We start from the raw sequence: 14,957 nt of genomic DNA on the forward strand, positions 1-14,957 counted from the left end.
CGTAAAAGTAGTCATTTCCGAGTAAGTAAAACGTTCGTATTGTAGGTTCATTTCTGCTTAATACTATAATTACCATGGAGTTGAAGCAGTCCAATATCAAAAACACCCGAAAGTATTTGTTGCATATAGCTAAAAACCTAATTGAGTACTCTGAAGAAGTACAAGTTGCACAGTTTGTGGTATTTCTATGACATCGAAATTTAGCTGACCAGAACTTATACTTGAGTACTTCGAAATGTACAAGTACTTTACCTTCACACGACGTTTCTGTAAAATGAATACTGATTTTATTAAAAAATAAAAAAGCACGAAAAATTACATTTTATCCCAAACCATCAGAATACTAAAGTAGCTTATCACGTATATGGACCTAATACTAAAGTGTTTATGATTTCCGTTCGCTTCAACTTCATGACATTTTCAGTATTAAACAGAATTATAGGCCTAGAATGCTAACTTTCTTCGTAAATTGCTACTTCTGCCTTAATTTAATGGATTTATCTGATATCATTGCTTTACTTAATCTCTCAAAAATGTGCATTATACTAGTACGTCACCATCGAATCCCTCTGGCTATAACTACCCGATAGTATAATTGAGGCAAATACTCGAGTACTAATTTTAAAGTAGCTTAGGTATCTAAATGAACCGACGCTCAGTAAATCATTTCGAAGTGCAAGTACAGGAATATCATAGTTCTTGAACCGTGCTCAATGCTCATGAATACTAATTAAAAAATAAAAAATAAAAAAGAGCGAAAAATTACATTTTATCCCGGAACGCAACAAGAAAAATCATAGGAATTTGTAAACTACTTATTCGGTAAACTACTCTTTACTTCACAAAACAAAGTTACAAAAGTAAGCAGATTTATATGAAAACCCGTTAAATAGAAGTAAAAGTAATAACAACGCATCATACCAAATTTGATCATAATTTCATGATGCAATACCTTTAAAACTAACGCAGTTCTCTACACACTTTTGCGCAAATCTATGTTTCGCTAGCGTAGCACGTACCCATACATAGTAAGCTTCAATAACGGAATTACCATGCTAATAATCAAATTCCCACCCTGAAACTTGGTACGCGGATGTAGGACATTATGAAAATACAACATACCAAATTTCATCAGACATTTCATGATGTAACACCTTTAAAACCAACGCAGTTCTATACCGACTTTTGGCTAAATCTGTTATCCATAGCGCAGCACGTACCTATACATAGTCAACTTTAAAACGGAATTATCATGTTAATAATCGGCTCCCCACCTTGAAACTCGGTACGCAGTTGTCAGACATTATGACAATGTACCACGTCAAATTTTGTTACGCATTTCATGATTGAACAACTTGAAAACTAACGCAGTTCTATACCGACATTTGCGTGAAACTGTTTGCGGGAGCTTAGCACATACTTATGCGTAGTCAACTTTAATGACGAAATTACAGATGTAATTAGGTTTCAACACTTTTACAACGATTCTTCTAGCTTCCTATAACATCCCACTCGAAGCTCTCGTTATTAGGCTATGATCTCAGCCTGAGCTATGTCTTAAAGCCTACGGGACTTTGCAAATTGTTTCGATTTATTCTATCCGTTTTAATTTAAGGAAGCCCATTTCACTCAATGTATCGATGACTACAGTATAGAGTATACTCTACAAAATTTTCTGATTAATTCTCCCTATGTTAATTGACCATAAGAAAGACAATTTGACTCCTAAAGTCCGAAATACTTGTTCGCTTGAGCTAAGCCGCAGCGACTGGAGTGGAATTTTATAGTTCTTGTAAAAAGTTGTTTGTACACAATATATGTTTAAGGTAAGTCCTACGCATTCTTGATTTCGTCCTAGTTTGTATTTTAGTAATATATATACTAATTTACGATACCGCGTTTGTAACTTGTGCAAGTAGGCCTACAGGAATATCATAGTTCTTTAACCGTGCTCAATGCTCAATAGACCATTTTTGCTATTTTTCATCGCCATAAGTCATTCTGAACCGCGTAAACGCATCGCACGATATAGATAAAAGTTATGCAAATCCTAGGATCCTCATTTTCAAAGTAGCTTAGATCTCGAAATAAGCTCTGACTCGCTATTTTCCTCAAAGCATGGAATTACCACGAGTATCACCTTCGATCGCTGAAGAAAAGGATGAGATTATATCCAAAGCATATTCCTTGACGAGGAATTTTATCATGTACGAACTCGATGGCTCATGCGTTAAGGTAAATACGAAAGCAGAGAGAACCTTACGTCGAGTTGGGGATGAAATGTTCGAGCGACATCGAACTGTCCTAAACGCAGTCTCCAAACGTCTCCGCTATAGCGATGTCGATGTCAATGAAAAATATAAAGAATATTTACCCGATGAGCGAATGTTCCTGATGATAGCTGATGAAATTTGCAAAGATACCGAAGAAAATTGGGGTAGGATTGTCTGCCTTTTTGTGCTAGGTAGCATTCTTGCTCGCAAGAACGAGGATGAACATCATGGGGAGCATATAGAAGCTATCACACAGACAGTCGGAAATTACATTGCTACCAGAAGACTAAAGTGGATAGTGCGAAATGGAGGATGGGTGGGTGATTTACATGCTTTGCTTGGGATTTATAAATTATCTTTTAGCATGAGATATATAGTGTATCCGCTCCCCAGAGCCCATATCATCTCTCGATGATGAAACTCAGCTTTACCTTCTAATTCGGTTCCAGATACGATAACTTTCATCCGTTTGATCATTAAGGCTTCTATTTTTGTTGTAGGATGGCTTTGTAGAATTCTTTGATAATACCGCTTTCGACTACAATAAAGTTTGGAAGGGACTCGTGTTTGTCGGGATCGGACTGACATCTACTGCAATGGCATTATCAAGATAATGGATGTTCGCGTGTTTTGTCTCGTGTAATATTTTAAGAATAAAATTCTTCATCGTTTAATCGCATCCATTTTACTGTAGGACCTATACAGTTTCTTCTGAGAATACTCGAAGGATTGCCCCATATGGAAACCTTCTTTATACTTTTAATTTTTCTAATTTCTACAGCTACGTAAGGAAATTGTTAGGATTACCCAGAATACATTGCAGGTCAAATTTGATTCGATTACGAGCATTATAGCGACAGAGATTTACGATAGTGTAAAATGACCTACCTTAAGACATCAAATTTCGTCTTCTCTCCAAGTGGAAATATCATGTTCTATAATATTGTCCATACCGAACAAATATAAATTTGCCTGTGCTGTTGCTTTGCAAGAATACTTCGCTCACATAGTAACCAATTTCTGGTGGATCCCGAATCGATATAGACAGAAATGCGGAAAGTTACATTGACATGTCTTAACTTCTGCCATAGAAGTTGCGTTTCTGACTACTTAAAAGTTGCTAGAGCTCACGCTGTTTTATCGTCGTATTGATGTTCGTTTTGAAAAGTAGCATGCTCAATGCTTCATGTTCACATTATTCAGTTTAATTGGGTTTTGCGCAAAGAAAAATAAAATTCACGCAAAAGTCGCTATTGCTCCGCGATGATTTTGATGTTGTTCCATACCGATTTGGGAGGTAGTACACTTAATTTCGTAAAGGACGCAGATAACTACTTCTACTAAATTCTTACACTTCTAAGCTTCTACACTGAATCTTGTAAAGTATATAGAAAAGGAAAACTAACGAATAATTCATGAAGTTCCGATAGGCTATATTTGAGGTAATGATTCCCGTGCGAATGAAAAGTAAGTATAGAAGGTTAGTATATCAACGATATCGTTGCCCGTCATTGCGTCGATTCGCTGCTTGAAATCCTCCAGATCGATTGATGTTTCGAGGTTTCGTGGTTTCGCTTTGCTGTCATACGTACGAGCAGAATGTCTGGATTAGGAACAACTACACCGGGACCATTGAAGCTTTCGGTGCAGCGCAATATGAATAGCGCTACGTTGATCAATTCAAATTCAACAATGACTCCCAATGGAATATCACAATTAGGGATCTGAAAGTAACTAATATGGGTATGTTTGTAGATTATTTATCCTTCTACTCAGAGGCTTTTCAGGTGAAACTAGCTACTTTTAGGACTATATATTTTAAAGTAGTTTGAGCTTACTTTTGTATCACCTTGACGAGTGGCGTTATAAGACATGAAAATGATTTATCACCTAATATCAGAAGTTAACACACGACAATGTGATTCGGAATTCACGAGAAATTGATTACTAAGAGAAGTATATTCTTGTATACACAATAGCGGAGAAAATATTTAACATGTGGTAAGCAGGCCGATATGAAGATGTAAACTATAAAATGTTGTATGCCGCGCTGATGAGATTAATTATAATATACTTCTCATGTTACAGTGATTTTTCAATAACGAAACTCTTTTACGGCATAAGCTAATTAATTTCATAATAAACATAAAATACCTGCTGTCGAGGATTTGTACTTATTTGCGGCGTGTTCAATTAACTCATGTGGCTCTAAAATGTAGTAAGCAGGGTGATGGGTATTCGTTGAGTTGAATAACCATAAAAAATATTCCCGCGCCCTAGGTTGTAGGGGTTAGGAATAGTTGGGTTTAGGAGGGCGCGGGAATATTTTTTATGGTTATTCAACTCTGTTTGAATGGCCGAACACGCCCCAGACACGATGTCCGATTGGCAGCACAGGGCGAACACACCCCAGACACGATGTCCGAGTGTCAACTCAGTCGGAACACAACCCAGACACCATGTTTGAATGGCCGAACACGCCCCAGACACGATGTCCGATTGGCAGCACAGGGCGAACACACCCCAGACAGGATGTCCAAACACGCACCTGACATGATGTCCGAACACGACCAAGACACCATGTCCGAATGGCAGCACAGGCCGAACACACCCTAGACATGATGTCCGAACACGTCCCTATCATTTTCATGTCTGATAATGTTACTTGTCAAGGTGATACAAACGTAAGCTCAAACTACTTTAAAATTTAAAGTCTTACCAAATTCTATCTAAACTGAAACTGTCGAGTACCGATAAAGTAGTCTAAAACCTAGTCACTTTTTACGTGGAGGGAGAACATAGCGAAGTACTTGTACATTTTGCAGTACTCAAGTATAGGTTTGGCCTGCTTGCGCTATACTTAATGAAGTGATTACCTATTTACACTGCATCTACTTCGATTTCAGAGTTTTTCGCTTTTTCCAGCAAACTATACCTTCAATACTTACTTTTCAACTAACTGGGAAATCATTACTTCTTGTACTTTAGTAGGACTTTACTGCTACAATGTACTTTTTTCAGTGGACCAGCGGTCTTGGTGAGTGTTGTCAGTTTCATCTATATCCTACGAAAAGCTACTCGAGTACTTCACGGGTTCGTATCATCGCAAATAATATATTCTAAACATGTTTAGATAGCGAGGAGTTGTAATTATAGGTGAAAGGGACAAATTTTATCTAAAACTGAAACTGTAAAGTACCGATAAAGTGGTCTAGAGTATTTTTTATGTTTATTCAACTCAACGAATATCTTCATTTGGCCTGCTTACCACATTTTAAAGATTTTCTACGCTAGAAAAATCGCTGTAACATGATAAGTATATTATAATTAATTTTATCAGCGCGGCATAGTACATTCGAGTAAATTCATTAAATTAGCTTATGTTTATGAAATTATTTGGTTTCTGAATTCTATCTAAAACTGAAACCGACGAGTATCGGTAAAAGCACTTATTACGTGCAGGGAGGCGATAGCGAAGTACTCGTGCATTTTGTACTACTCAAGTATAGGTTTTATCTGCTTGCGCTAAACTTAATCAAGTGATTAACTATTTACACTGCATCTACTTCTATTTCAGAGTATTCGGTTTTCAGGTAAACTATACCTGCAATACTTTTTAACTCACTCGGAAATCATCACGTCTTGTACTTTACTAGAAATTTACTGCTACTAAATGTTGAAACGTACTGTTTTCAGCGGTCTTGATGAGTGGTGCTAGTTTCATCTATATCCTACGACGCATTTTCGCGCTGCAGAATGACTTATCGCAATAAAAATAACAAAAATACTTCGAGAATTTGCGAACTCTCACTGCGCAATATTTGAGTTTTACGAAGTAACCTTCAAAGTGAGCCTACATCTTGGATGTTATCCAAAACCACATACAATTTCGCTTCGAACGAGGTATCCTTTAAAATAAGGTAGAAGTAGTCATTTCCGAGTAAGTAAAACATTAGTACTCTAGGTATATTACTGTTTAATACTCTAGCTATCATGAAGTTGATGTACTCCAATATCATAAGGACTTGAGACTATGTGGTGCATCTAGGCAAAAAACCTACTTGGGTATTCTCAAGAAGTACGAGTGCTCAAGTATAAGTTTTCAAACCATTACCTTGACAAAATTTTCAGAATAGCAACTTTTGCGTAAAGTCTGTCTTGCATTTAGTTGCCGGCTCTGAAAGCAAGCAAAGTTTGTGGTATTTGCGCAACATCGAAATTTGTACACTTCACGCGGGGCCTACGATACTTATGGCCTAATATGGCACATGACACTTGCTGGATATAAGAGGCCGACACTCCCAATCAGACATCACGACTGACTCAATGATTGCTTGCGATCTTACTTCTCGATACCAGACGCCTCGCCATACAAGTCTAATAAAGTATTATAACAGACAAAATTAGTTCTTTCAGATGAAACAACCCAATTAAGAGCCAAGTGACAGCGTCGCAATGTATTTAATCATCAACACACAAGAAGACAATGTAACGAGAATCCCCAACTTGGGCATGTAAATCCAATATCATAAGGACTTGAGAGTATTTGGTACATGTAGGCAAAAAAACTACTTGGGTATTCTCAAGACGTACGAGTACTTCTATACTTAACAACTCTGGAAGTTAGCGCAGTTTGTGGCATTTGTATGCAATCGAAATTTGCGTGCTTCTCACTTAGCTTATGTTAATAGTTTTCCTTTTCTATCTACTTTCCAAGATTCAGTGTAGAAGTTTAGTGAAAGTGTAAGAGTTTAGCAAAAGTATTTTTTGATAATAGCACTTGTCAAGGTGATACAAACGTAACCTCAAACTACTTTAAACTAATTGTACTTGTATTCCAGCAAAATTACGAATCGTTGAGTATCGAGCGATAGCCTCTATCATACTTGCGGAAAATAGGGATTTGGTACACGAGTATCAAATTAGAGTAAATTGAGTACACTTGAGAGGTTATTAGTGATTCTGCTGGAGTTTAGATGAAGGGAAGTCCTGATAAAACCTTGATTATTTCAGAAAAGAATAGAGGGCTTCTTTCGATATTTTGATAGTCTTCGTCGTAATGTCGGATGTCGTGAAATTGTATACATGCCATCTAGTACTACGGAAAATGTCAAGGCTGGTACTCAATGGTTCTGTTAGTAATTATATGGAATGTGTGGGAATCGAATTGGAGCGTAAAGTATGCTCCCATGGCATAGAGCCCTACGAAATGAGTCCACATACCCCGTAAAATTCCACTCCAGGTGCTGCGGCTTAGCTCAAGCGAAAAAGTATTTCGTACTTTAGGTGTCAAATCATCTTTCTTGTGATAAATAAGCATAGGGAGAATTAATCAGAAAATTTTGTAGAGTACCGTAGGCATCGATACATTGAGTGAAATGGGCTTCCTTATCTTAAATTGAAACGGACAGAATAAATCGAAACAATTTGCAGATTGGGTAGGTATCGTATGTTTAGTGTCGTTGGTATTGTTAAACGTTGTCGCCGGTAGCCGTTGGTATACTATTACGAGTGTGAAAAGGATTTGCATGCCCTGTGCGGAGTATCGCAGTAGTGAACATATTTTTCGCGTGACGAAACACGATCGCTGTTTAAATGTTAATGCATGCATTTCGATTACCGAGTTGCTATACAATAGAGATGACTCTACATTAGATCGTGCAGTGTACTTCGATTAAAACCATAACACCACATGTAAATCTATTCGCACAACTCGATGATATTGGTATAGTGTTACTAAAATTAATTATTACCTATTTACACAACATAAAAATACCAATTCATGTCGTAGTAAGTAAGTTTATTGAACTCGTGCTTGATGAAAACGAATGGCGACAAGTATGCTGTTGTGTTTGAGTGAAAAATAATTATTTAGAGTAGTGACAGTTTGTGACCAACGAATGCAAATCGATCATGATATTACAATATACACTTTCGTCAACATAACGACTTGGCGCAGGAGAAACACTTTAACATTTTTCAATAACTGGAATCTTGAAACTTGTTGCTTGTGAGATTTACAGCTGGTGCACAAAGAGGTTAGCGACCATTTTGTACGATAGTATGTTTTAGGTGTATTGTTGCGTGGATAATGATACGATGACTCAGCACTTTTCGTTAGCAAAGTAAATTGTTTTGCGCGTTAGATTTGTGGAAAGTAAGTTGAATACATACTATTTTGTGGAAGTAACTAGATTACCGCGATATCACTGGTAGGTCTCTCAAGCAGTCACCGCGGTTTCAATTTTGTAAGATGTCGCGATGTCGGTATAATGTTTTCTAAAAGTCAAACTCGGCCGGATATCATGACTGTGTAGGACTTACGATAAACATGTATTGATATTAAAGTTGGCTATGTATAGGTACGTGCTACGCTACGGAAACACAGATTTAGCCAAAAGCCTGTATAGAACTGCGTTGGTTTTTGAAAGTGTTACATCATGAAATGCCTGACGAAATTTGGTATGGTGCATTGTTATTATGTCCTACAACTGGGTACCAACGTTCAAGGTGAGAATTTAAGGTTTAGCATTCTGTTATTAAAATTGACTATGTATGGGTATATGCTATGTTCACGAAAAACAGATATGTGTAAAAGTCGGTATTCGACTGCGATAGTTTCAAAGGTGTTCCATCATTAGATGTGTGATGAAATTTAGTATGGTTCATTGTCATAATGTCCTACAACTACGTATCAAGTTTAGAGTTGGGATTCAATGTTAAGCATGGTAATTCCGTTATTAAAGTTAGCTATGTATGAGTACGTGCTATACGCCCCCGCAAAACAGATATACGCAAAAAGTCGATGTAGAGCCGCGTTAGTTTTAAAGTTGTTCCATCATGAAATGTGTGATGGGATTTGGTATGGTGCATTGTTATAGTGTCCTATAATCGCGTACCAACTTTCAAGGTGGGAATTCAATGTTTAACACGGTAATTCTGCTATTAAAATTGACTATGCATAGGTATATGCTATGTTCACGCAAAACAGATATGCTTAAAAGTCGGTATTCGACTGCGTTAATTTTAAAGGTGATCCATCATTAGATGTGCGATGAAATTTAGCATGGTGCATTGTCACAATGTCCTACAGCTACGAATCAAGTTTAGAGTTGGGATTCAATGTTAAGCATGGTAATTCCGTTATTAAAGTTGACTATGTATAGGTACGTGCTATACGCTGCCGCAAACAGATGTACGCAAAAAGTCGATGTAGAGCCGCGTTAGTTTTAAAGTTGTTCCATTATGAAATGCGTGAAGAAATTTGGTATGCTGCATAATCGCAATGTCCTACAACTACGTACCAAGTTTCAAGGTGAGGAGTCACATATTAGCATGGTAATTCTGTTATTAAAGCTGACTATGGATATGTACATGCTACCGAAAACAGATTTAGGCAAAAGTTGCTATAGAACTGCGTTAGTTTTAAAGTTGTTCCATCATGAAATGTGTGATGAAATTTGGTATGCTGCATAATCACAATGACCTGGAGCTCATTTAGATACGTTTTTAATGTAGTTACACACTCTAGTTATTTTGATGTAAAGAAAAAAATCATTCGATAACTCGATACAACTAGTTAACACGCGTTGATGTAACTTTCCTCATTTGTATGCATAGCCTACGCGAAATTGGTAACCGAATTTTTCGATTAGTTTATATTCCGTATTTTATTTAAAACTGAAACTGTTAAGTACTACTTAAAGTGTTATAAAGTGTGAAAAAGTGTACAAGTAGAATTATTATTATGTCATGAATAAGTAGTTTACAAATTCATACGATTTTTCTTGTTGCGTTCCTGGATAAAATGTAATTTTTCGCTCTTTTTATTTTTTATTTTTTCAATAATATTAGTATTCGTTTTACAAAAAACGTCGTGTAAAGATAAAGTACTTGAACATTTCGTAGTGCTCAAGTGTAAGTTTTTAAACTATTACCTTGACAAAATTTTCAGAATAGCAACTTTTGCGTAAATTCTGTCTTGCATTTAGTTGCCGGCTCTGAAAGCAAGCAAAGTTTGCGGTATTTGCGCAACATAGAAATTTGTACATTTCACGCTTATCTTATGTCGAAAACATAAGTTAGTTAAAGTATTTCGAATCATGGGTATGAATGATTTTAAAAAACCCAAATATGTCGCATCCAAACTTCGTGAATATTTTCGATTAGTTTTTTCGATTCTATCTACTTTAAAGGATTCAGTGTAGAAGTTTCGAAACTTGCATGAATTACAAGCGACATAATTCAATTAGTTAACACGCGTTGATGTAACTTTCCTCATTTGTATGCATAGCCTATGCGAAATTGGTTACCGAATTTTTCGATTAGTTTATATTCCGAATTTTATTTAAGTACTACTAAAATTGCTGCAAAATATGAAAAAGTACACAAGTAGAATTATTACTATGTCATGAATAAGTAGTTTACAAATTCATATGATTTATCTTGTTGCGTTCCGCGATAAAAGTTTAATTCGAAAAATTGGTGTGTTCGAATCAGGCCTGTCGGCAATATAGTGATGTCGCATTAGCCCTAAATACACATAATAGAATATCAAGGAAAAGTATCATCTAACGTATAATGAATGTTATTTATTTCTCGGAAGCAAGTTATTATCAAAACATAGTGGTCAAAATTATCGCAGAGCAATACCGATTTTGCGTAAATTCCGTTATGCGTCTGACTACGTTACTAGGGATTATGTAGTTAGTTAGGAAATTAGGAGTCCTATCTTCCCAATCGGTATGGAACAACATCAAAAGCATCACAAAGCAATATCGACTTTTGCGTGAATTCTGTTATGCGTTTTACTACGGTAGTATGCGCACCTGCTTACAGGTGTCCAGACGTGAACTTTCTACTATATTCGCTCCTAACATTATAGCAGCACCCGACGCAGCTTACATTATTACGTTATAAGACGCCGGCGGCGTTTCACTGTCAGTTTAATCACCTTATTCTAGTGACATGAAAAGGACTGAATCGTATGAAATGTGGTCACTTCAAGAATCACGATTTTTCATTAAGTAGTTATGTTTCTAGGCTACTTTTACTTCTATTTCACGGGTTTTCATAGAAATCTGCTTACTTTTATAACTTTATATTTTGTGAAGTAGAGAGTAGTTTAAGGTTATGTTTGTCTAACCTTGGCGAGTGCTATTGTCACACTCGATCACCATCTTCAAATCATGGCTATCTCAATGATGTTGACTAAATTTTCGGCTTCAGAACGTGTTAATTAGACCTAATCGTTTTAACGCTGGGGTTCGCGTACAGGCATCGATAGAGTTTGTATAAATAAAGCCCTGCGAATCGCACGCCTACGGCTATAGTTCGTTCGATTATTTTCACCTTGGGATTCGCGTATATGCTACTAAGCTGTTACGACTTTAGAAAATTCTACAAGACTATTCGGAACGCGCACATGCGAGTGATTTGTTTCCGTAGCTCCGAACTGGAGAATCGCTTGCCTGCGTCTAATGAAAATAAGTCGTAAAATGTGGAGGCTGCAGAGACAGTAACTTGTATACATAAAATCAAGTTTAAAAATGTAGACGGATGAGTTATCTCTGACCAATAGAGTAATATAACCGCCTATAGTTTAGTGGGGTATTGCTATAATGTATATCCAAACAATCGTTGCCGACTCTGAATGTTACCTAGGTCCTTATCACAAAAAATCATGCATCAGAAGCGTAGGGGTTCATATTATCAAGCCGCAGCGCTCAAAATCGCATTTTATATTAAGTAATTAGTGATGATGTGTAGAATTTTGATATTAATAATATTATCCGGAGAATATAACCTTACATAGACATCATAGTTTTCGCATTTATGTATAATCTGAATAGGAATTTAAATACATAGTCCTAAATACACATAATAGAAAATCTGTCGATTCTAGCAATCGACGCAGCAATCATAAGTCGTAAAATGTGGAAACTGCAGAAACCGTAACTTGTACACATAAAATCAAGTTTAAAAATATGGACGGATGATATTAGTCCTAAATACACATAATACAATATCTGAGAAAAGTATCAAGATGCGGCAATCAATGCGGCGATGATATAGCAATGGATGGATGATGTGGCACTATAGGCGTGACGCTTGATGATGTGGCACAGATGACGTAGCAGATGAATGTTCCCTTAGGGGATGAAAATGGGCGTGGCAATTAGGATGACGTGGCGCTCTCTGATTGGCCTGCACGAAACGAACCCAACTACACTACTTACGTAGGGATCCGGTTTAAATCATTTTGCCTCTGATTAAAATCGATTTTAATCGAGTAATTAATTCAAATCATGATTTTTTTGATTTTTTTGGTTTTTTTACTCATAATAACAACAGCAACATGAACAACAGAAAATGGGATGAATGACGACACTGTCAATCAAGGTGATGAAGGATAACGCTTAAACTTTCATAATGTGGGGCTGTGAATCATCATCCACACAGCTGTAAACGTTTAACCTATGTGGTAATGATGGGTCGTTAGAATCAATACTGATCCGTTCTAGTAGCGACGAAACATGTTGATTTATCTCGGGACCATCCATAATACTTGCATCTTCATCTTGATTGATGGATTGGTCTCTGCCAGCAAACTGTTGATCTTCATGAAGTCTTTACTGCTTTGTTAGTACCATAGTCCATGAAGTGATCTTTCACTCGCGGCATCACTTCAAGATTTGCCTGTGGCAAGCAATCACGACTCTTGTTTGCAGTTGCGGCCGCACATGACTGATGCCCCGCACAAGATGCAGCATGTGCAACGGACGAAAGGCGAGTCTTGAAAGTTCTGGAGAACACCGGCATGATCCATCCAGAATAATGCTGGCTGATGAATGAGATATGGTACCGAAATACTCGATTCTGCATCGAAAATTCCTAAAAATCGAAGGAAGATAAGAGACATTCAGTGTGTGTGGAGTATACACAATTATACTCACCAACTTTACAATCATAATCAATCCAATCCAGCGTTCGATTATAGGTTACCAGCAGACCAATTATTGCATTCTGGTTCCATCTTCGAAACTAATCATTTTGCCAGGTCTTGAACAACTCTTTTGCGATTCATGTCCATTGTCCAAGCCACATACTCTAACTCATCTTTGACAACATCAGACTTTATAGTCCGCACAAGGAGCAATAGTCTTTTTAATCTCGAGCTTGATTCACATCCAGCTTGATAAGAGAAGGGCAGCAGAGGTATTATCCAGAGATGGCTGCAAAAATGCAAGATTTTTAATTCAGACATGCGATCAGTCAAAAAAAGTTTTGAAACCACTGGTCGAAATCTTTTCTTTCTATATGTTTTGATGTCGCTATCAGTACTTAGTTCTGATAGAGACTTACTTACTTATTCTATGTAATTGGAGCTTGCTTGTTCTCAGTACAGCATGCATGTTTAAGTCAAAAACCAAGTGTCATATTGTCTCTCTCTTTCTGAAGTAAAATTAAATGTAAATGGCAATCTCATGAGCTACCATATTTTTGGTTAACATATACAAGCGGGATTGTCCAATAGATGTTCGCCAATGGCAAAAGTTATGGCCTTCGATTGCTCAGCATCGAGCTTGAGGGGATGAGGCAAAGGTGAGATTTTCGTCGAACGTCGTGCGCATGTTCTGATAAATCTAGCCCTAGGGACATGCTGTTTTACTGTATCCGTTCCTGTTTACGGTACACACAGATTCGTTTTTATTTTAATCTATAACCAGTATTGAAGCAGCTATATAAATATGAATCACACATAATGACATGGTATCTTACTTGCACTTGTGTTCACATCCCACAGCCACACAGCTAGTTGGCCCATCGTTCCAGCCCACAATAACTGCAAACTGCTTTTTGCAACGCTTAGGCATCAGAGATGAGGGAATCTTTCGATAGAGACTCCGGATTGCGCTTCCTTTTCGGTATCCCACGAGTGCCTCGGAAATAGCAGCAGCATGTCGTAGACGACTGACTATCCACAGCACAAACGCTAACATATTGATTGACTACCGCTCTTTGCTCTTTTCCCGCCTGTCTGTCAAATAGCTGAACCATAACGGTGCCGGTGACGAAATACTACGTCCGGTTTATATAAAACGCACATGATTGTCCGATAATAGACCACATTCACGCATCTCGTCAGAAAATTTGAAAAAATCAAAAAAATCATTAAAATCAAAATGGTGCAATTAAAATCAAAAATCAACGAAAAAAACCTGATTTAAATCACACTGATTTAAATCAGCCTGATTTAAACCAGAACCCTAGTTGAACTCCGGACTAATCTACTTTTTCATATCGGCTTACTATACGTGCCGAAATCGCGAGTGATCATGTTATGAATACCACAATTACTGGGCTCGGCTATGGTCGCGCAAAGCGCGAAAAATTTTACAGATTCACGGATGAATTTCGTCTAATTTTAGGAGTTCCACGTATTACTATCAAATATTTATCCGTTTTCAGCCCATGTAATCACATTCCACGGTAAAGTTGATGGAGAGAGTGTTTTCAAAAATGAAGGGCAAATTATAAAGGATAATGCATCTTCGGGTAGGCCAATTGCTATCATATAGTCACCTTGTCGCTGTTATTTCTTCACTTCCCATCAGGATTGTCGGTATGAGTGGAAAGATATTGGAATCGCCCAAACGCGCCAGAAACAAATTTCTTTCGTCA

The 14,957-nt window shown here is 37.2% G+C and overlaps 1 protein-coding gene across 1 annotated transcript; it reads right to left on the reverse strand.

Moving 5' to 3' along the window:
* Positions 1–12,578: 12,578 nt before the first annotated feature.
* On the reverse strand, positions 12,579–14,546 carry LOC145443353 (uncharacterized). The gene is made up of 3 exons (XM_080321332.1): positions 14,055–14,546; positions 13,229–13,507; positions 12,579–13,166 (listed from the first exon to the last, which is right to left on the reverse strand). The coding sequence occupies exons 1-2, from the start codon at positions 14,273–14,275 to the stop codon at positions 13,321–13,323; spliced, it is 408 nt and encodes a 135-aa protein (XP_080177458.1). The 5' UTR covers positions 14,276–14,546; the 3' UTR covers positions 12,579–13,166; positions 13,229–13,320.
* Between the last annotated feature and the right edge of the window lie 411 nt (positions 14,547–14,957).

The sequence above is a fragment of the Botryllus schlosseri genome, chromosome 7, assembly GCF_051294905.1.
Source record: "Botryllus schlosseri isolate E-star chromosome 7, Bs_hap1, whole genome shotgun sequence".
In the NCBI taxonomy this organism is placed as follows: Eukaryota; Metazoa; Chordata; class Ascidiacea; order Stolidobranchia; family Styelidae; genus Botryllus; species Botryllus schlosseri.

Excerpts from the sequence above, each read along its gene's own strand:
- LOC145443353 (XM_080321332.1), bottom strand. The coding sequence starts at position 14,275 with ATGTTAGCGTTTGTGCTGTGGATAGTCAGTCGTCTACGACATGCTGCT. Across the intron at positions 13,508-14,054 it reads GGATGTGAACACAAGTGCAA|CCATCTCTGGATAATACCTC; the intron begins GTAAGATACCAT and ends GCATTTTTGCAG.